General features: G+C 40.4%; 1 protein-coding gene across 1 annotated transcript; it reads right to left on the reverse strand.

Annotated features, from left to right (window-relative positions):
- Positions 1-4,462: 4,462 nt before the first annotated feature.
- LOC149404300 (uncharacterized) lies at positions 4,463-16,652 on the reverse strand. Its single transcript, XM_089607482.1, has 5 exons — positions 16,510-16,652; positions 10,805-11,297; positions 10,638-10,730; positions 10,465-10,566; positions 4,463-4,681 (listed from the first exon to the last, which is right to left on the reverse strand). The coding sequence occupies exons 1-5, from the start codon at positions 16,650-16,652 to the stop codon at positions 4,463-4,465; spliced, it is 1,050 nt and encodes a 349-aa protein (XP_089463608.1).
- Between the last annotated feature and the right edge of the window lie 4,696 nt (positions 16,653-21,348).

The raw sequence follows: 21,348 nt of genomic DNA on the forward strand, positions 1-21,348 counted from the left end.
AGGTGGCAGAGAGAGAGAGAAGCGGCGCAATTGCAGAGAGAGAGAGGGTTTTTTTTAAAAAAAAATCGGTGATTGACGAAGTTCAGATGAAATGAGGGGGAGAATTGGCCCGACTTAAATTTTAAACTATCAGGTGCGACTTTGTCGCACCGGATAGTTTTTTTGACTATCGGATGCGACTAGTCGCACCTGATACTCAAAAGCAAAAACAATTTTAGCGAAATTTTTTACATCTTCGGGTTGACAATCTGGTGCGACTAGTCTCACCCGAAAGTCATTTAGATGCGACTTTTAGGTGCGACTAGTCGCACCTGATAGTGATGCGCATCAGAAAACCAAATTTGTAGTAGTGCCTACTACATCGAATACATGGGCGGGGCGCCGATCTATCACCCGTGGAATACAGAACACTTGAGGCAGTACTACCAGTAGCCAGTGCTTTCCTCATTTTATTGTTTTTCTTTCCAACATTCAATAAGGCCTACGAGCCAATGTTTTAGGATTTCAATTTATACAATATTAATAAAGTTTGACGTTTTTCTTTAAAAATCCGCTTTATCAAAGTTTTTCGGTCATCAAGATAACGTTTGTAAACCCAAAAACTTGGGGGCTAGTGACATAGGAAACGGTAAGAAAATCACCAAGAAAGTACGCTCCACCCAAAAAATATTTAAGTCTCAACCCAAACACAAACGAGAACAAAGACGCTAAGACGCCTACATGGCGCATTTAAGCCGCCTATATGGCGCATCTATGACACCTACATGGCGCATCTAAGACGCCTACATGGCGCACGTAAGACGCCCACATGGTGCACCTAAGACGCCTACATGGCATGCCTAAGACGCCTACATGGCGCATCCAAGCCATCCCTCGCGACGCACTTAAGATGCCTACATGACGCACTTAAAATGCCTACTTGGCGCACGTAAGACGCCTACATGGCGCACTTAAGACGCCTACATGGCGCGCCTAAGACACTGTTGTCAATGGTGCCCACAAGAAGAGTAGTAGTGTCTATTTGTGTACATTTGATGTAATATAGTCTTACGAAGACTCTTGCTTGTAATTGCTTATTCATTAATAAAGTTGAAACGTTCATTCATTCTTTCTTTGTTTGTTTGAAGCTTTATGATAAAACCTTAGTCTTTTAGTCCATAAACAAACTTAACAACTTACGAAGAGACAAATGTAGATTTGCATGAACAAACTCTTCGTAGTTTGCTTAAAACGATATATTCGCAATCTAAGGGTCAAAGGACTATTGACCTCAGTATGATTGTTAGAAGAATCTATGATGTCTGGTTATGAGGCATTGAGAGTTGGAGACTCTATAGTTCTTCTAGGTATCTTCCGAAGGTACTGAATTGACCAGTGCACTTCTAGAGACAAGATAAGAACAAACCATTTAACCTCTTATGTCTCGAAGTCACTATGTATGAATTGCATCAGGCTTACCTTAATCCTGAAATGAGGCATGCCATTTCACACCTTAGTATTCTCATTTGAGAAAGTCAGAGTTCGGACTCACTATGTGATTCCGAACAGGGCCTATTGGTGAAGTACTAAGTTGTGAGAATGTCATGAGTAACTTTGTGAAGTTCTCATAGATATGGAATTCATGTACAAGATTGCTGAAATGCAATGTATGTCACCTCATGCTTTGTTCCTTGGTGTGTGAATAAATGAACTGGCCAGTGTCCAAATTGAGTCCTGACTCTTTTGGATGAAACAATGTGACTTGTTAGCTCCTCGTCATATACATTGTTTCTAACTTATTCACAAGCGACAAAGGAGTTGAGGAAATAACAGCTAGAAGGGTAAAATGGTAATTTAGTAAATCCCGACTAGCTTATGACATTCATGAAGGGTAAACATAGATAATATTCAGTGGATCCTCCCATTATAATTAGGTGAATTCTTGAGTAGAAAATAAATTCATTTGAACCGAGAGATTTTCAGTGTCAACTCTTTAGTGGAGTCAGTTGGCATTAAGCTAAACTTGGAAAAGGTTTGTGAACTTTTGAGTCCAAGTGTTTAGCTCAAGCTTTGTTCATTTGGGTCCATGAGGTCACTGTCACGAATCACATCGATAGGAATAGTTAAACTGGAAGCTAAGTCAAAACAAGAACGAAAATAGTCAAAAGGGTATTTCTGTCTTTTGAGACAAAGGATGAAATGAATGTCAATAAATTTTTTGACAAGTTCATTTGATGACTTAATAACACTCGGCCATGACTTGATCATTGGGCCTTGTGAATTAATTTCATTTCATAAGAATTTTATTGAAAATTCTAAATGGGCATTTTCTTATGTTGTCATGAACAAGTGAAGAAAATTCTAGAAGCCTTTTCTAGAAAATATGGGCGCCTACCCTATAGAGAAATAGGAGAGATTATTTTGTGCATAAATGTATCAAGATACTTGCCAAAAGAAAAAGAGGAAACAAATTTCCCACACATGCTTGTAGGAATTTCGGCCAAGTGAGAAAAAGGCAAGCCAAGGAACAAAAAAGGAAACAAATCCAAGCCTCTAGGAGGCTGCCTTGGGCGCCCAAAATGGAATGGGAAATAAGGGATTTTTGCTCATGAATATGTGATATTCTATAGAAGAGGAAACTACCTTATTGAAGGTAAAGCCTCACCTATAAATAGGAGCCTCATTCCACACATTTCATTCATCCAAGTTTAAGAGATTTGAGAGACTCTCTCTCTAGAACTTTGGCCGCCCCTTCCTCTCTCTCTCTAGTTTATTTTCGATTTTTTGTTTTGGCACCTAGGTCCTCATTCGACCTAGAGTTTAGCTCTGCGACTTCAAGACTCGTTCTTAAGTCGTAGTGTTTAAAAGTGCCCACTCACTAATTCCTTTATTTCGAGTGATTTAGTGATAGAAACTTTCGTGGTTGCTCGAGGTGCCGAGGAAAGAAAGAGAGACGCGCTGCGAGGGGAGACGAGCGTTGCAAACTTTCCAAAAGCTTCTCAAAGTTCAAGCTTCAAGAAAGGTTAGTAAGCTTCTTAGCTCATATTAGTTTTAATTACATGTACTTGCTCCTTGTCTAGGTTAGTAAAAACTGTTTTTACTTATAAAAGAAAATTTTTAAAATTCCGCCGCTTACCGAAGCGTTAATTATTTTCTTAAACCCTAGATCGGTTCCAACAGACACCTACATGACGCATCTAAGCCGTCCCTTGCGACGCACTTAAGACGCCTACATGGCGCACTAAAGACGCCTCCGTGGCGCGCCATAAGTCATCCAAGAGATGCAGGCTAAAGACGCCTACATGGCACATCAAAGCCGCCTACATGGCGTACTTAAGATGCCTACATGGCGCATGTAAGACGTCTACATGGCGCATCTAAGCCGTCCCTCGCGGTGCACTTAAGACGCCTACATGGCGCACTTAAGATACCTACATGGCACACCTAAAGACGCTTACGTGGCGCACGTAAGATGCCTACATGGCGCATCCAAGCCGTTCATCGCGACGAACTTAAGACGCCTACATGGCGCACTAAAGACTCCTCCGCAGCACGCCATAAGATATCCAAGAGATGCAGGCTAAAGACGCCTCTGCGGCGTACCATAAGACATCCAAGAGATGCAGGCTAAAGACGCCTACACGGCGCGCCATAAGACATCCAAGAGATGAAGACTAAAGAAGCCTCTGCGGTGCGCCATAATACATCCAAGAGACGCAGGCTAAAGACATCTACATGGCGCACCTAAGATGCCTACATGGCGCACCTAAGCCGCCCACGCTGGCGCACCCTATAATGCCTACATGGCGCACCTAAGACGCCTACATGGCGCAGCTAAGACGCCTACATGGCGCACCTAAGATGCCCTCATGGCACATCTAAGCCGTCCCTCGCGACGTACCGAAGCCACCTACATGGCGCGCCTAAGACGCCTACATGGCACACTAAGCCGCCTCTCAGGATGCACCAAAGCCGCCTACATGGCACTGCGTGTGATGACTAATAACAACACACTCGAAGCCGCAACAGGGCACACCTGAACCGCCATACTAGGCGCAACTCATGCCATATCGCGTGATGCACCCACGCCATCGCAACTGCAACAGGTTTGTCCAAACTCAAAGAAGCGACACGTCCGCTCGGGAACAAAGATGCGAACCATACAACGGTTTCCACGTCTAAGGCCGAATCCGCAAAGGCGACAAGCCAAGCTGCTATGGGAAGGAAGGCCACATCCTGCTAAGGCAGAAGACTTGTCGAAACTGTCGATAAAAAACGCGTATCTACTGAGACATGCCATAGCTAATCGGAATAAGAACACACGATCAAAATAAGTAGACATGTTCGTAAAAGAAAAAAGATCATATTTAATAAAAAGAAGGCAAATGCCCCCAAAAATCCCAGAAAGCAAGCGCTGAGGCAAGTGCGTTGAAAGGAAACTCTTAAAGAAAGCAATGCGCTAAACACTTGCAAGAAAAAATTACTAGAACACAACGTGTTCGTCGCTAAGAGGCTCAATCCCGTCAAGCAGCGGGAAAAAGAGAATCGAAGAAGTCGAAAGTGATCCCTCGAGAGACGTTCTCAATATGGTAGCTTCCCGACACTCCACTGCCGCAGCGTGCCTCGTCTTCTCGACCCCGACATCGAAGTCGTCCTGCAAATCAGATGCAAGTTGTTCCGCCGCTGCCTTCTCCGTGATAAGCTGAGCTGTTGTCAATGGTGCCCACAAGAAGAGTTGCAATCTTTATATTCTACATTTGATGTAATAAAGTCTCATGAAGACTCTTGCTTGTAATTGCTTATTCATTAATAAAAAGTTGAAACGTTCATTCAATCTTCCTTGTTTGAAGCTTTATGATAAAAAACCTTAGTCTTTAGTCCATAAACAAACTAAACAACTTACGAAGAGACAAATGTAGATTTGCATGAACAAACTCTTCGTAGTTTGCTTAAAACGATATAATCGCAATCTAAGGGTCAAAGGACTATTGACCCCAGTATGATTGTTAGAAGAATCTATGATGTCTGGTTATGAGGCATTGAGAGTTGGAGACTCTATAGTTCTTCTAGGTATCTTCCGAAGGTACTGAATTGACCAGTGCACTTCTAGAGACAAGATAAGAACAAACCATTTAACCTCTTATGTCTCGAAGTCACTACGTATGAATTGCATCGTGCTTACCTTAATCCTGAAATGAGACATGTCATTTCACACCTTAGTATTCTCATTTGAGAAAGTCAGAGTTCGGACTCACCATGTGATTCCGAACAAGGCCTATTGGTGAAGTACTAAGTTGTGAGAATGTCATGAGTAACTTTGTGAAGTTCTCATAGACATGGAATTCATGTACAAGATTGCTGAAATGCAATGTATATCACCTCATGCTTTGTTCCTTGGAATGTGAATAAATGAACTGGCCAGTGTCCAAATTGAGTCTTGACTTTTTTGGATGAAACAATGTGACTTGTTAGCTCCTCGTCAATACATCGTTTCTAACTTATTCACAAGCGACAAAGGAGTTGAGGAAATAACAGCTAGAAGGGTAAAATGGTAATTTTGTAAATCTGGACTAGCTGATGATATTCATGAAGGGTAAACACTGATAATATTCTGTGGATCCGCTCATTATAATTAGGTTGAATTCTTGAGTACAAAATAAATTCATTTGAACCGAGAGATTTTCAGTGTCAACTCTTTAGTGGAGTCAGTTGACATTAAGCTGAACTTGGAAAACGTTTGTGAACTTTTGAGTCCAAGTATTTTAGCTCAAGCTTTGTTCATTTGGATCCATGAGGTCACTGTCACGAATCACATCGATTAGGAATAGTTAAACTGGAAGCTAAGTCATAACAAGAACGAAAATAGTCAAAAGGGTATTTATGTCTTTTGAGACAAAGGATGAAATGAATGTCAATAAATTTTTTGACAAGTTCATTTGATGACTTAATGTCACTCGGCCATGACTTTATCATTGGGCCTTGTGAATTAATTTCATTTCATAAGAATTTTATTGAAAATTCTTAATGGGCTTTTCTCATGTTGTCATGAACAAATGAAGAAGCTTCTTCTAGAGACATAATGGGCACCCAAATACCCAAGAGATAGAGAGAATATTTTGTGCATAAATGTATCAAGATACTTGCCAAAAGAAAAAGAGGAAACAAATTTCCTCTATGAGGAAACAAGGAATTAGGCCAAGGCTAGAAAGGAACAAAATAGGAAACAAATCAAGGCTTCTAGAAGACTTGTGTTGGCCGAGTATCTCAAGAGGAAAAAGAGGAAATTGGCTCATGAATATGTGATATTCTATAGAAGAGGAAACTACCTTATTGAAGGTAAAGCCTCTCCTATAAATAGGAGCCTCATTCCTCACATTTCATTCATTCCAAGTTTTAGAGATTTGAGAGACTCTCTCTCTATAACCTTGGCTGATCCTCTCTCTCTCTCTCTCTCTCTCTCTCTCTCTATCTCTCTCTCTCTCTCTTCAATTTCGTTTTATTGTTTTGGCACTTAGGTCGTCATTTGACCTAGAGTTTAGCTCTGCGACTTCAAGACTCGTTCTTAAGTCGTAGTGTTTAAAAGTGCCCACTCACTAATTCCTTTATTTCGAGTGATTTAGTGATAGAAACTTTCGTGGTTGCTCGAGGTGTCGAGGAAAGAAAGAGAGACATGCTGCGAGGGAGTGATAGAAACTTTCGTGGTTGCTCGAGGTGCCGAGGAAAGAAAGAGAGACGTGCTGCGAGGGGAGACGAGCGTTGCAAACTTTCCAAAAGCTTCTCAAAGTTCAAGCTTCAAGAAAGGTTAGTAAACTTCTATGCTCATAATAGTTTTTATTTATATGTACTTGCTCTTTGTCTAGGTTAGTAAAAAAACTGTTTTTACTTGAAAAGAAAATTTTTAAAATTCCGCCGCTTTGCGAAGCGTTAAACTTTTTTTTAAACCCTAGATCAATTCCAACAAATGGTATCAGAGCTATGGTTAAAGATTAGCATGTACATGTATTTAAAAATATGAGCTTGAAAATCGTTTTCGAAAGTTTACTAATTTTGTGACAAGTTAGAATTGTTTTCTTAGATTTTTTTTAATTTATTGCTCTTGCCTTTAAATTAAATATCATGTTGATTTTCTATGAGTTTGGGATGTTTTTAAAACACATTAGAATCAGTTCTAAAATTTTTTAATTTTTTATATTGAAAAACGTGTTTTAAAGGTTAGAGAAATTTCGAGTAAAATTTTGTGACTAGTTTTCTTGTTTGACTAGTTTCTTATTTTACTTGAATCGTTTTATGCTTGTTGTTATTTCTTTTATATCATGTTATTACCTTGCTAATAAAACACAAATAAAAGCTTTAACAACCTTCACAAAACGTTCTGTTACACTCGATTCTTTTTCGCACCTAAAAAGGACCAAACTTTAATTATTTCTTTTTCTTCGAGCTGGAGTAATACCCGCAGTAAAAGTGGCATAACTCTCCGCTTAGAAATCTAAATTTAATGATTCTTGAATCAAATTAAAGCTCTGTCTGTCCTCTGTCCAATACCACCGGTTTCAGGTCAAAAGGACATCGGAGCCGCCAGTTATGGCGATTTTACTCCAAGGTGCGCGGCTGTTCCGAAAGTACAGTTTTTTGGAATTCCGGATTTTCAGCCCCACTACCATGAGTTATAGAACTCTAATGAGAAAAATTTCTGGAGCAAAAATGTTTTTCATAAGATTATAAACATGATGTGTAAGATTAAAATGTTTTGATTTTTGAAAGTTTAATTAAAATTGAATTTTTACAAAACTAGTTTGAATTTTGAAAAACCGTTTTCGCTTTCAAACTTGAAAAATATTTTGTCATCCAAATCAAATAAATTTTCAAAATGTTTTCAAAACTATATCTATATCACATATGTTCAAAATCTATATGCTCTTAAAAATTTGAGTGGGAGGTCTCCTTGTAGACAAGCCGAAAAATAAAAAGATGAGTAATCTCAAACTTTCAAGTGTTCGAGTGAGTTGAAGTTCACACTTCCCTCACGCACTTTCCCGAAATAGAAAATAGGAAAAGATCGAGTATGTACCTTGTGTCTTTATGCACTAATACTGCTCTGAACATGTCGATCTAGGATTCTCTTCTAGTTGTCCGCTCTGTCGCTCTCTAACTAGGAAATCTGTTTCCGAACTTATAAGAGTCGATGAACCAACTCCAAAAACTAAGTGGGAGGGTTATACTTGTTGTTTGTAACCCACGATCCCCAACACTAATGAAAGAAGCAATTAACGTAGGACTAAGAGCCGCTCTTGCGACCCTCACTTAAATGGGAGTACTCCAAGGCATTTTTGCTTCGATCATTGCTCAATGAGCTATGTCCGAGAGTGAGACGATGATGACAAGGCCTCCCCTTGGGGGATTGTTTTTCAAAGTTGATCTTTTGGACTAAGAGGTTGGTTGCACACTTAGGCTCAATCCCTAGTAATCCTCCCTTGAGTCTCTGCGAAAGGATGTGAGTGATCAAACCAATTTAAAAGGTGGCTAGTCAAAATTGACGTATTGACATCTTGGCTAAGCATTAATGATGTATCATTTACTTATAAATGGAGATTTTTTGCGGCCTTCTCTCGAGGGAGTAAATTATCGTTTGGTTTATAACACCTTTGGATTTTATAAAAGTCTTAATAAAACTTAAATCCTAAACCAAAGACTAATCATAAACTTGTTTCAACTTTTATAGGCAATATGTCTCTCAACCCTCTCTCAACCATTCTTTCCTCGAATAAACTCGAAGGCGACAATTACGTCGACTGGAAACGTAACCTCGACATAGTCCTTACTGTCGACAAGCACAAATGGGTTCTCACCACCCCATGTCCTCAAACGAATGAAGATTCGATGCAAGAGGATTGCGAGATGCTATATTTTGGCATCAATGAACAATGTGTTGCAACAACAACATCGTGACTACGAAACTGCCACCGATATGCTCTACAATCTCCATGAGATGTTTGGAGGGCAAGGACGTCAAGCTAGGCAACAAGCGGTCCGACAATTCACGAACTGTCGTATGAAGGCTGGAACTCCCGTTAGAGATTATATGATGCTGATCATTAGCTATCTAAACGAAATGCAGATCCTTGGATCCGAGATTGATGGGGAGACTAAAATAGATATGATCTTGGAAACTCTCCCCGAAACCTTTGATACCTTCAAGATGAACTACTCCCACTAGTACAAAAAACAGCATTGGGTGCGACTTTTTTCGCACCTGAAAGTCAATTTTCGCACCCAATGATACCTTTAGGTGCGACTTTAGGTGCGACTTTTTCGCACCCGAAAGTTCGCACCTAAAGGTCATGGGTGCGAAAATTCGCACCCGATGGTCATGACTTTTAGGTGCGACTTTTAGGTGCGGTTTTTCGCACCCATAAGTCATAAAAAATGTGCGAAAAAGTCCGCGGGAATGCCATTGGGTGCGACTTTTCGCACCCAAAGGTCTACCCGTCAAACCTTTGGGTGCGACTAGTCGCACCCGTTGGCCTACCCGCCAAATTTATGGGTGCGACTAGTCGCACCCGATAGTTTTTTTTAAATTTTTATTTATTTATTATGCTTATGACTTCTATAATTATAATCAAATAATATGTACTAAATAGTTTATTAATTAGAAAATTCATTAATTAATATTCATAATAATAATAATAAAAACTTCGATTACAATAATTATTATAATGTACGACAAATAATTAAAAAAAATATTCATTCTTTTCCCTTTCCTTTTCCTCGGTTCGTAAACCACTCCTTGAACATTTTACTGCCTCTTCCGCCAAATCTTGCTCCAGAACTGCTACTACCTCCTCCTCCATTGCCGCTCGTACGCTCTCGCTGGAAATCTGCTGAAGCTGGCGGCGTCGTCTGAGCATCTGCCATTGAAACTGATGGCGGCATTGTCTGATGCATAGGGTGCATCTGAGGCGACGGGTGCATTTGATGCGACGGCGTCGTCTGAGGCATCTGTGGCATCATGCCGGGCGACATCTGTGGCATCGTGCCGGACGACATCTGAGGCGAAAACTGTTGCGTGAACGCGAACATTTGTCGCTGCATCTCCTCCATCTGCTGTTGGTTGGCTCGCCTCATCTCATCCATAGCGAGTTGTTGTGCCGCCACCTGAGCTTGGAGCTCGCCAACCACTAGATCTGGAACGCGGCGCCGCGACGAGCCTGAGCCTGACGAGGAGCTTTCGTCCTGAGCCTGAGCAATAGCCCAAGTTGATCTCGGGACCGTTGGACCTATTCCAACGTACCAATCTCGACGGTTCCCGAGAATTTCTAGCATTGCGTGCTCCTCTGCGTCGTCCTGGTTAAAGACTACGCCTTGCTCTTCTGCTTGTCGCTGAAGATCCGCCAGTAGAGTAATTATACGCGCCTTTACACATAAAAAAATTATTAAAAATTAATTATTGTGTAAGTAACGTAATCTTAATTATCACATATGACTTACATGTGCTCGTCTCGCCCAATCTGTCGTCCATTCACCTTTTCTATTATGGTGTTTTTGCTCCCGCGTCGTTAACGCGAAGCCCAAAGTCCCATCATCCTTACTCTGCAATTGTTATGAAAATATAAGTATTGAATTTATTTCAAATTAAGTATTTCAAAATTAGAATAACTTACGTTCAAATGACGATGAGCCAAGAAAGAAAGAGATCCTTGAGTCGACCTCGTCTTCTTCTTCTTCGAATTCTCCTTGTTGCGATTAGACTTTTTCTGCAAATAATTAATTTTGTCATTATTCAATCTGATAAAGATATTGTGATTTATTACAATCATACATTACGTACCTTCCAATCGTCAGTTGCAAACTCGTCTACCACCGCCTCCCAATCCTCTTTCTTATATCCCGGTGGTGTTTCTGCCTTAGCGTTTTCTGTGCTCCCACAAAACTCCAACCTGAACTTCTCTGATAGCTTGGACTTCTGGTTGCGTCGCCTGATCTTGGCATTCCGAATGATAACCTGATCAATCGTATTCTGATAGCAATCCGCAGGCAGATCCTCGCCGGTGTCAAGATCCGTGTACACAAATCTGAACTCGGAATGAAGTGCGCTCAAAATAGCAGCCAACGTCTGGGGCGTCACTTCACTCCAATCACGAGTCGTAGGCGGGATATGTGTTTTCACCAAAGCACCGAGGCGGTTGTTAAATAGTCCAACCTTTTTATTTTCTTTCCTTATCTCTTGATAGAATGTTTGGTTTATTGGGTCCCACTTGACCACCTTCGCACCCGGTACACCCTGTGTTGCTCGCGCTGACGTCGAGCCGGTTGTTGGTACCCTTGATTTCTTAGGACCTTGGGAATCAGGTTCCCGTGGCGGACCTTGAGAATCCGGTCTCTGTGGCGAATCTCCACCAGAACCCGAAGCGGTCGACATCCTATTGCTAAGTGACGAAGACGAATGAAGTCGATTATTAAGAGTTGTTGCTAAACTAATCAAAACTAAACAACCTAAACATATTATTAAATTAATTACAATTTCAATTAACCTAAACTAATCAAAACTAAACAACTTAAACATATTATTAAACTAATTACAATTTCAATTTGACAATTTCAATTAATTAACCTAAACCAATCAAAACTAAACAACCTAAACATATTATTAAACTAATTACAATTTCAATTTGAAAATGTCAATTAACCTAAACAAATTAAAACTAAACAAGTTAAACATATTATTAAACTAATTACAATTTCAATTTGACAATTTTAATTAAGCTAAATTAATCAAAACTAAACAACCTAAACATGTAAGTATTAAACTAAAAAACCTAAAATTAATTAGAACAAATTTCATTTAATAAATTAATTACAAACTAATTAACTAATTCATTACAAATCAATTACAAACTAACTAACTAATTATAAACTAAACTACTAATCAAAATACAAATCAAATTATGAAAAATTACTAACTAAATTAATTTCAACTACATAAAATATTTTACCAATTTTACTAATTATATCAAATTAATTTCAATTACATAATTAACAACTTTTATAATTATATCAAATTAATTTCAATTACATAATTAACAATTTTATCAAACTAACTACATTATTATTACATATATACATATAAAAAACTATTTATTACCTAACTAATTAACAATTCGACTAATTATACTAATTACAATTAATCTAAATTAATTAAAAACACAATTAAAAAGGCTTCGAGAGGCTAACCTGTAGGCGGGACTTGAGCACGGCGAGGCTGCGAGAGGCACGACGGTGCTGCGACGGGGAGTTCGTGGGCGTCGCTGCCTGGGTTTCGCCAAACCAACCGAAACAAAAATATAAGATGAGATTATGAATTTTATGTTATTTGAGAATAATAGGCTAGAAACTCAATCTAAAATTCGGCAGAGTTTCCCCTATAATACTAACAAACCAAAAACCTGCAAACTCATTTAAAAGCATATACAAATCATCTAAAACTATCCTAATAATCAACTAAACCCTAAACAGAACCTATGTGGCTCGTTTACAACAAAAATACAATATTCCCAACTCATTTATACAATAACTTAACTAATTTTAATTTCATGATTAACAATTTAAAACATATTATTAATTAAACTAATTACAATTTCAATTTGACAATTTCAATTAATCTAAACTAATCAAAACTAAACAACTTAAACATATTTTTAAACTAATTACAATTTCAATTTGACAATTTTAATTAACCTAAACAAATTAAAATTAAACAACTTAAACATATTATTAAACTAAACAACTTAAACATATTATTAAACTAATTACAATTTCAATTTGACAATTTTAATTAACCTAAACAAATTAAAATTAAACAACTTAAACATATTATTAAACTAATTACAATTTGACAATTTCTATCAATTAACCTAAACTAATCAAAACTAAACAACCTAAACATATTATTAAACTAATTACAATTTCAATTTAACAACTTCAATTAACCTAAACAAATTTAAACTAAACAACTTAAACATATTATTAAACTAATTACAATTTCAATTTGACAATTTCAATTAACCTAAACTAATCAAAACTAAACAAACTAAACATGTAAGTATTAAACTAAAAAACCTAAAACTAATTAGAACAAATTTCATTTCATAAATTAATTACAAACTAATTAACTAATTCATTACAAATCAATGACAAACTAACTAATTATAAACTAAACTACTAATCAAACTAAACCAGTAATCAAAATACTAATCAAATTATGAAAAATACCTAATGAAGCGGAGGGGCTGGTCGGAGGCTCGGGACAAGTCGGAGGAGCTGGTCGGAGAGGCAGCAGCGGAGGGGCTCGTCGGAATCAATCAACACGCAGAAATCAAAAGCCCCAAAATTCGAAACTTCAAACCCTAGTTCATCAAATTTCGGCCAAATCACTAACAAACCAAGGAAATCCGAACTCAATCCACAAATTCAAGCTCTCACCATCACTAATCGAGTTCAATGAGCAACCAAAACCAATCAATTTCACAAAAATCATCTTTGAAATCCGAAATCCCAAATTTGAATTTCGGAGCTCAAAAATCCAAAATCAACTCGAGGTCAAGAATCCTCACCTTGTGGTAGTGGTGGCGGTCGGAGTGGTGGCTGCGACGGGGTGTGAGAGAGAGAGGGTAGTGGCGGCGGTTGTAGGAGCGTAGTGATGGCGGTCGGAGGCTGAGAGAGAGTGGTAGTGGTGGCGGTCGGAGTGGTGGCTGCGACGGGGTGGGAGAGAGAGAGGGTAGTGGCGGCGGTCCTCGTGACGGAGGCTGAGAGAGAGAGGGTCGTGGCGGCGGTCGGAGGAGCATAGTGGTGGCGGTCGGAGGCTGAGAGAGAGTGGTAGTGGTGGCGGCGACGGGGTGGGAGAGCAGGAGAGACTCGGAGACAGAGAGAAATCGCAGAGGTTTTTTTTTTGGGTGTTTGAATGAAAACCCAATCGAGCTGCTGCTGCTTTATATATAAAGACTTTTGAATTTGGGTGCGACAAAGTCGCACCCACTGACTTGTGTCAGTGGTTTCCGGTGCGAGAATGTCGCGCCCAATGACATTTGTAAAAAAAGGGGGAAGTTTTGGCCGCCGAAAATTTTAGGTCATTTAGGTGCGACTTAGTCGCACCTATAACTTTGGAGAAAGTATTGGGTGCGACTAAGTCGCACCCAATAGTATTACTACACTTTTGGGTGCAACTAGTCGCACCCAAATTAAAAAAAAATCGCGAAAATTTTCCAGCGCTTAATTGATTTTTGGGTCCGACTATTCGCACCTGAAAGTCTTTTTGGTGCGACTTTTAGGTGCGAAAAGTCGCACCCAAAAGTCATCCGCACCGGAAAACTGTATTTGTAGTAGTGTCCATAAACAAGCTAGAGTACGCTGTTACCAAGCTTATGAAGGAGCTTCACACTGTTGTAGGTCTCACTAAGGGAAAGAGGAATAAAGGAGAGGCACATGCTACTGAGCACAAAGCCTCCGCCTCTGGAACTAAGAAGAGACCTCACAAGGCCGATAAAAAGGACTGTCCTGCCTATCTCAAAGCAAAGGAACATAGTATTGTACTAGTTACCGAAGCATGCTTAGTAGCTGATAATGTATCAACGTGGATTCTTGACTCCGCTGCTACTAACCATATTTTTTGTTCCTTGAATGGTTTCAAGAAAACCAAAAGCTTAGAGGAAGGCGAGTTCTGTTTCAAATGGGGTGATGGGAGCCTGGTGTCTGCGAAGGCTGTGGGATCCGTGACGCTGTCTTTTGAAGACCGCACTTTAAACTTGAATAATGTTTATTTTGTTCCTACCTTTGGGAAGAACTTAATATCCGTTACTCGTCTTCTTGAGCAAGATTATTGTTTAAAGTTCATTAAGAATGGAATTCGTATTTCGTTTCCTGATAATTCTTTTGTCACTGATGCATGTATGAAGAATTCTCTTTTCTACATCTATCCCACTCAACCTTTTCTTTTAGACACCGAAATAGATAATGATCTAATTAGGGAGCCAAAGAGGATCAAACTTTCTGAATCCTCCGATCTAACAAAATCAACATACCTATGGCACTTAAGACTTGGTCATATCAGTCTAGATAGTATTAAGAGACTTGTGAGGGACGGTCCACTCCAAGCCTCTGTAATAGGTTCACTACCTACTTGTGAATACTGCATAGAAGGAAAAATGACAAGCGACCCTTCTCCAATAAGGGTCGAAGAGCCACTGAGTTGCTGGAACTAGTACATTGTGATGTATTGGGTCCGCTCAGCCAATAGGCACGTGGAGGATACGAATACTTCGTTACCTTCACCGATGATTACTCACGATATGGTTTTGTCTATTTGCTCAAACACAAATCCGACACCTTTAACGTATTTAAGGTCTTTAGGGCTTTAGTGGAAAAGCAAACTGGCAAAGTGATCAAAACCCTTCGATCTGATCGAGGTGGTGAGTATATGTTTGGAGAGTTCGATGACTTTCTTAAAGAAGAAGGTATCGCTTCTCAGCTTACCGCACCTGGCACACCTCAACAAAACGGAGTGTCAGAGAGAAGGAACCGAACTCTTATGGAGATGGTTAGATCAATTATGAGTTACTCATCACTCCCTATTTCCTTTTGGGGATATGCCCTCGAAACAGCCGCTTATATTCTGAACCAAGTTCCGTCCAAGACGGTTCCTGGTACTCCCTATGAACGATGGACTGGCCGTAAAGTGAATCTTGGCCGCATCAGAATTTGGGGTTGCCCTGCACACGTGCTAAGGCAAAAGACTAGCAAGTTTGCTAGCAGGTCAGAATTATGCTTATTTGTGGTATATCCAAAGGAAACCAAGGGTTTCATCTTCTATAGTCCTGAGGACGATAAGACTTTCGTTAGCACGAATGCTCGTTTCCTTGAGGAGGACTTTATGAAGGATGCAAAACGTAGAAGCAAAATTGTGCTTGAAGAAAAGTTGGGTGAGGAAGCTTCTACCTCATCTGTAAGAACTGTTCTTACCCCAACTGAAACACAACCTAACTCATCAGAATCTCGTCAAGTAGTACTTCGACGTAGTGGGGGGGCTACTCAAAAGCCTGACAGGTACATGTCTTATGGAGACTCTCTCGTAGCCGTCTCTAACATGGATGATCCTATTTCCTATAGCCAAGCGATGGCTTGTTCTGAATCAAACCTTTGGCTTGACGCCATGAAAGTTGAGATGCACTCGATGTATGTCAACAAAGTCTGGAAACTTGTAGACCTTCCTGAAGGGATTAAACCCGTAGGGTGTAAATGGATATACAAGAAGAAAAGGGGTCCTGATGGGAACGTCGAGACGTTCAAAGCACGACTTGTGGCGAAGGGTTATACCCAACAAGAAGGGATTGACTATGAAGAAACCTTCTCGCCAGTCGCGATGCTTAAATCCATCTGTGTGGTATCAGAGCCCCAAGTTTAGCCGTTTCTGTAGACTTGGGATACGTGTTCTCGGTATGGGTCGGGAGTATGCCATGTGATAGTGTTGTGCTTAGAGCTGACCTGTCTAGAGATAGGTTCGACATGATGCAGGATGAGTTGCTAGGAGTTAGATCTCTCATCTCCGATGAGATTCGTATGTACTGCGATGCGGTCACGTGAATTCCTTCAACCGTAAGTACGTTCAGTGTCGTGGGAAGCACCATCACTTAGGGGCCGGTGGACCGGTCTGACTTGTGAGTGGATGAGTATCATCTCGATGCTTCAGTGATCCCGTACGAATGTCACGATGACCCCTCCTTATTGGCCGACGATGAGTCGATGGACTCTTTTCACCGGTGACGGCATTATCAGCCGAGATCGTGAGATGTTCCAGAAGGTGATACAATACACGATCGGGGCCAGGGGAGACGAACAAATGGGAGGAGCAAGCTTACGGATTCTACTAGCTCGGGTTAGAATCGGTTGTCCGATATGAAAATCGATTTGTCCAAGAGATTGTGGACCAGTGCCTGATGTGCTCGAGGATAAACTCCAGTGAGGTATCGAGTATTGGGAGCTGTGTGTAGTGCTCCAATATCCGACGCTGGAATCTGATTGTCCCTCGTTCACTATCTTGCGAATGTAGACTGAGTTCCTCGTCGTGACGCGAAGCGGAACTTGGGTACCTCACTACCGATGGTTGTTTCCGGTAGTTGTTCCGCATGATGACGAGATGGTTTATTATGACGAGGGGGATTCCGAATAGGATCCTTTCGAGCCTCCGGTTGACCCAGCTGCGTAGACGTTTGCTTGGCGACCACGAGAGATGGTGGCATTCTTGTTTTTGTGAAGATAACAAGGGGACTAGTGTTTTATCTTCGAGTCCCTTGTTCGACTAAGCCATATGAGGCTAGTCTCTTTTCGGTTGAGTATACTCTTGAATAGGGTGGGTTGTATATATCTTTTGATATGTATATATGGATGTATATGGTTGTATATATAAAATCTCGTTTCGGTTTCAGTTTGATCATGTGTTAATTGTATGTCTCTCGCATTTCGGTATGGATATATGAGTAACTATGTTTGTTCTCGTTTGTAGAACTGGGAAAATATGTTGGGACAAGACCCATCTCCTGTCGGAAATGCTACGGCGGCAGATCTCGCAGAAATGCGACACGCCTTGGAGAGACAGGCTGCCAGCGCAGCACAACGAGATCAGATAGTTGCGCAGCAACTTGAAGCCCAAAATCGCACGATCACTGAACTTCTGACGAGATTGAATACGCCACCTCCACCAAACCCGGAGCCCCTAGCTCAAGATGAACGATGTGAACATCCACCGCAGGCATACGTGGATCCCCAGGAAGAGCTGAATTTTTAAATTCCTGACGTAGTTCCTCCAGTGGGCGAGCCTGTGTACGAGAGGTTTCGTAAGCAGAAGCCTCCGACATTTGACGGCCATGTTGATCCAGCTGCAGCTGAGAATTGGGTCAAGAAGACTCAGCAGATCTTCAATTACATACAGCTGTCTGATACAGAGAGAGTGGCTTGCGCCGTGAATCAGCTGGAGGATGAGGCTAGGGGCTGGTGGGAGGTGATGGCATCAGTCGAGGATGTCAACTTGATGATGTGGATTCGCTTCCTCAATCTATTCCATGGGAAGTACATGAGTGAAGCTAACCTGTCAAACAAGGTACGGGAGTTTATGAGCCTGCGGCAAGATTCAATGTCTGTATTTGAATATACGACGAAGTTTGACGCGTTGGCAAGGTTTGCTCCTTCCCTAGTCCCTACTGATCAGGCTCGGAAGATGAAATATATGCATGGTCTCAACGTGGACATCGTGAGCCAGGTGGATAGTGGTGATACTGGACCTCGCACCTATGCCAATGCTGTGCAGAGAGCCCTACGAATTGCGGGATGGCGCAAGGCGAATCCAACTCATGCTCTAAAGCCGGGTACTACAGTTCCACCAGAGACCCCCAACCTAAATCGGGTCGACACCCGGAAGCGAAATAGATTTCAATCGAGATATGAGGATAGGAATGAATCCTTACAAAGATCTAATAATCGACCAAAGCCGTAAAAAAAAAAGCCAAGAATTCTGCAAACGACCAGTCGTCGCAATGCAGAAGGTGTGGTGGAGTACATAAGGGAGATTGCTTTGCGCGTACGTTGGTGTGTTTCCGCTGTGGACAGGAAGGTCATTTGTCTTGGGTCTGTCAGAATGTAGAGAATAATGCACCAGCACCACAAGAGCAATCGAAGGTAAATGCACGAGTCTTCACGATCTGCCAGGGTGAAGACCGAGCAGGGACGCCCACAACTACCACCAAGAACCAGAGCAAATGTTAGGATGACTCAGAGTTTAGGGTCCTGAAGTTTTTTTTGAAAAAACTCTCTTTTGTTTCGCTATCATTAGTGGATGATGATAAGCGTTTTCTTGTAAGAGTTTGTTTATATTTTCCTGTTACCTTTGGGAATGGAAGGTGTATAACTGTGTATGCACTGTGGGAGGTTTATGACTTTATTAGTGTTAATAAAGTATGTTTAAGTATCATTAAACTCACATCCTATCAGCTAAGGGGTTGAGATTTCTCCTGACATTAGAAGTGAAAAACCAGTCGTCGTAATCCTAGATCGCAAGGAGAAAGTCTTAAGGAATAAGACTATACCTCTGGTCAAAGTACTTTGGAAGAGTCACTCCGCGGAAGAAGCAACTTGGGAACTTAAGAGCGAAATGCAAAAGAAATACCCTGCCTTGTTCTAAGTTTCGAGGACGAAACTCTTCTAAGGGGGTAGGGATTGTAATGTATAAACTTTTGTAACCGCTCGACTTGTGAATTTGAATAAAATGGACGAGTTTTAATTCAAATTCTTGTTGCATATGAGACGTCCTTAAATTTTAAATATCTTGGAAAATAATAATATTTAAGGTTGACGAGATTTCGGAATATGAATATTCGAGTAAACTCGATATTATTTCCGAATAAAATTATTCGGAACATACTCGGAGATTTAAAAATCCCAAGAGTAAAAATAAATTTTGGAATCCCTTAAATATATTCAAGATAACGGGAAATCATGATAATTTTCTCGGTTATTTTTCAAGATTATTATTTTTAATTAATTAAGGACAGAATTGTGAGGTTTTATTTTAAAAGGACTTATGTGCAACATTTTGAAGGACGAGATTGAAAGAAAAAAAAGGAAAAGGGGGTCGTTTTAAGAGAATCGTGGCAATTTTTGAGTGGACCACCTGGGTGCATGTGGCGTGGCGAGAGTGTGCCACATAGCCACTTATTCCACTCTTCATTTCTCTTTCGCTGCCACCTCACCATCCCTCACTCTCTCTATTTCTCTCATTCTCGGTCTCTCTCTAATCTCTCTTCTCCTTCCTCACATCACTCGGCCGAAAGAACCAGACAAGAAAAAAAAAACCCCGAGCTCGATCTTCAGCCGTCACCAAGCCCCATCATCACTGCCATCCTCTCTCACTCTTCTCCTTCCTTCCTCTTCTTCGCGCGTCACCCAGCACCGAGCTGTTGTCAATGGTGCCCAAAAGAAGAGTTGTAATCTTTATTTTGTACATTTGATGTAATAAAGTCTCATGAAGACTCTTGCTTGTAATTGCCTATTCATTCACTAATAAAGTTGAAACGTTCATTCATTCTTTCTTTGTTTGAAGCTTTATGATAAAACCTTAGTCTTTTAGTCCATAAACAAACTAAACAACTTACGAAGAGACAAATGTAGATTTGCATGAACAAACTCTTCGTAGTTTGCTTAAAACGATATATTCGCAATCTTAGGGTCAAAGGACTATTGACCTCAGTACGATTGTTGGAAGAATCTATGATGTCTGGTTATGAGGCATTGAGAGTTGGAGACTCTATAGTTCTTCTAGGTATCTTCCGAAGGTACTGAATTGACCAGTGCACTTCTAGAGACAAGATAAGAACAAACCATTTAACCTCTTATGTCTCGAAGTCACTATGTATGAATTGCATCATGCTTACCTTAATCCTGAAATGAGACATGCCATTTCACACCTTAGTATTCTCATTTGAGAAAGTCAGAGTTCGGACTCACTATGTGATTCCGAACAGGGCCTATTGGTGAAGTACTAAGTTGTGAGTATGTCATGAGTAACTTTGTGAAGTTCTCATAGATATGGAATTCATGTACAAGATTGCTGAAATGCAATGTATGTCACCTCATGCTTTGTTCCTTGGAGTGTGAATAAACGAACTGGCCAGTGTCCAAATTGAGTCCCGACTCTTTTGGATGAAACAATGTGACTTGTTAGCTCCTCGTCAATACATTGTTTCTAACTTATTCACAAGCGACAAAGGAGTTGAGGAAATAACAGCTAGAAGGGTAAAATGGTAATTTAGTAAATCCCGACTGGCTGATGACATTCATGAAGGGTAGCATAGATAATATTCAGTGGATCCGCTCATTATAATTAGGTCGAATTCTTGAGTAGAAAACAATTTCATTTGAACCGAGAGATTTTCAGTGTCAGCTCTTTAGTGGAGTCAGTTGGCATTAAGCTAAACTTGGAAAAGGTTTGTGAACTTTTGAGTCCAAGTGTTTAGCTCAAGCTTTGTTCATTTGGGTCCATGAGGTCACTGTCACGAATCACATCGATAGGAATAGTTAAACTGGAAGCTAAGTCAAAACAAGAACGAAAATAGTTAAAAGGGTATTTTTGTCTTTTGAGACATAGGATGAAATGAATGTCAATAAATTTTTTGACAAGGTCATTTGACGACATGCATCACTCGGCCAATACTAGTCTTATTGGGCCTTGTGGATTAATTTCATTTCATAAGAATTTTATTGAAAATTCTTAATGGGCCTTTCTCATGTTGTCATGAACAAATGAGGAAGCTTCTAGAAGCTCCTTCTAGAGAG

This window comes from Urtica dioica, chromosome 2, assembly GCF_054948205.1.
Source record: "Urtica dioica subsp. dioica isolate 48M chromosome 2, U.dioica_male_clone48M_v1_H2, whole genome shotgun sequence".
Taxonomy (NCBI): domain Eukaryota; kingdom Viridiplantae; phylum Streptophyta; class Magnoliopsida; order Rosales; family Urticaceae; genus Urtica; species Urtica dioica.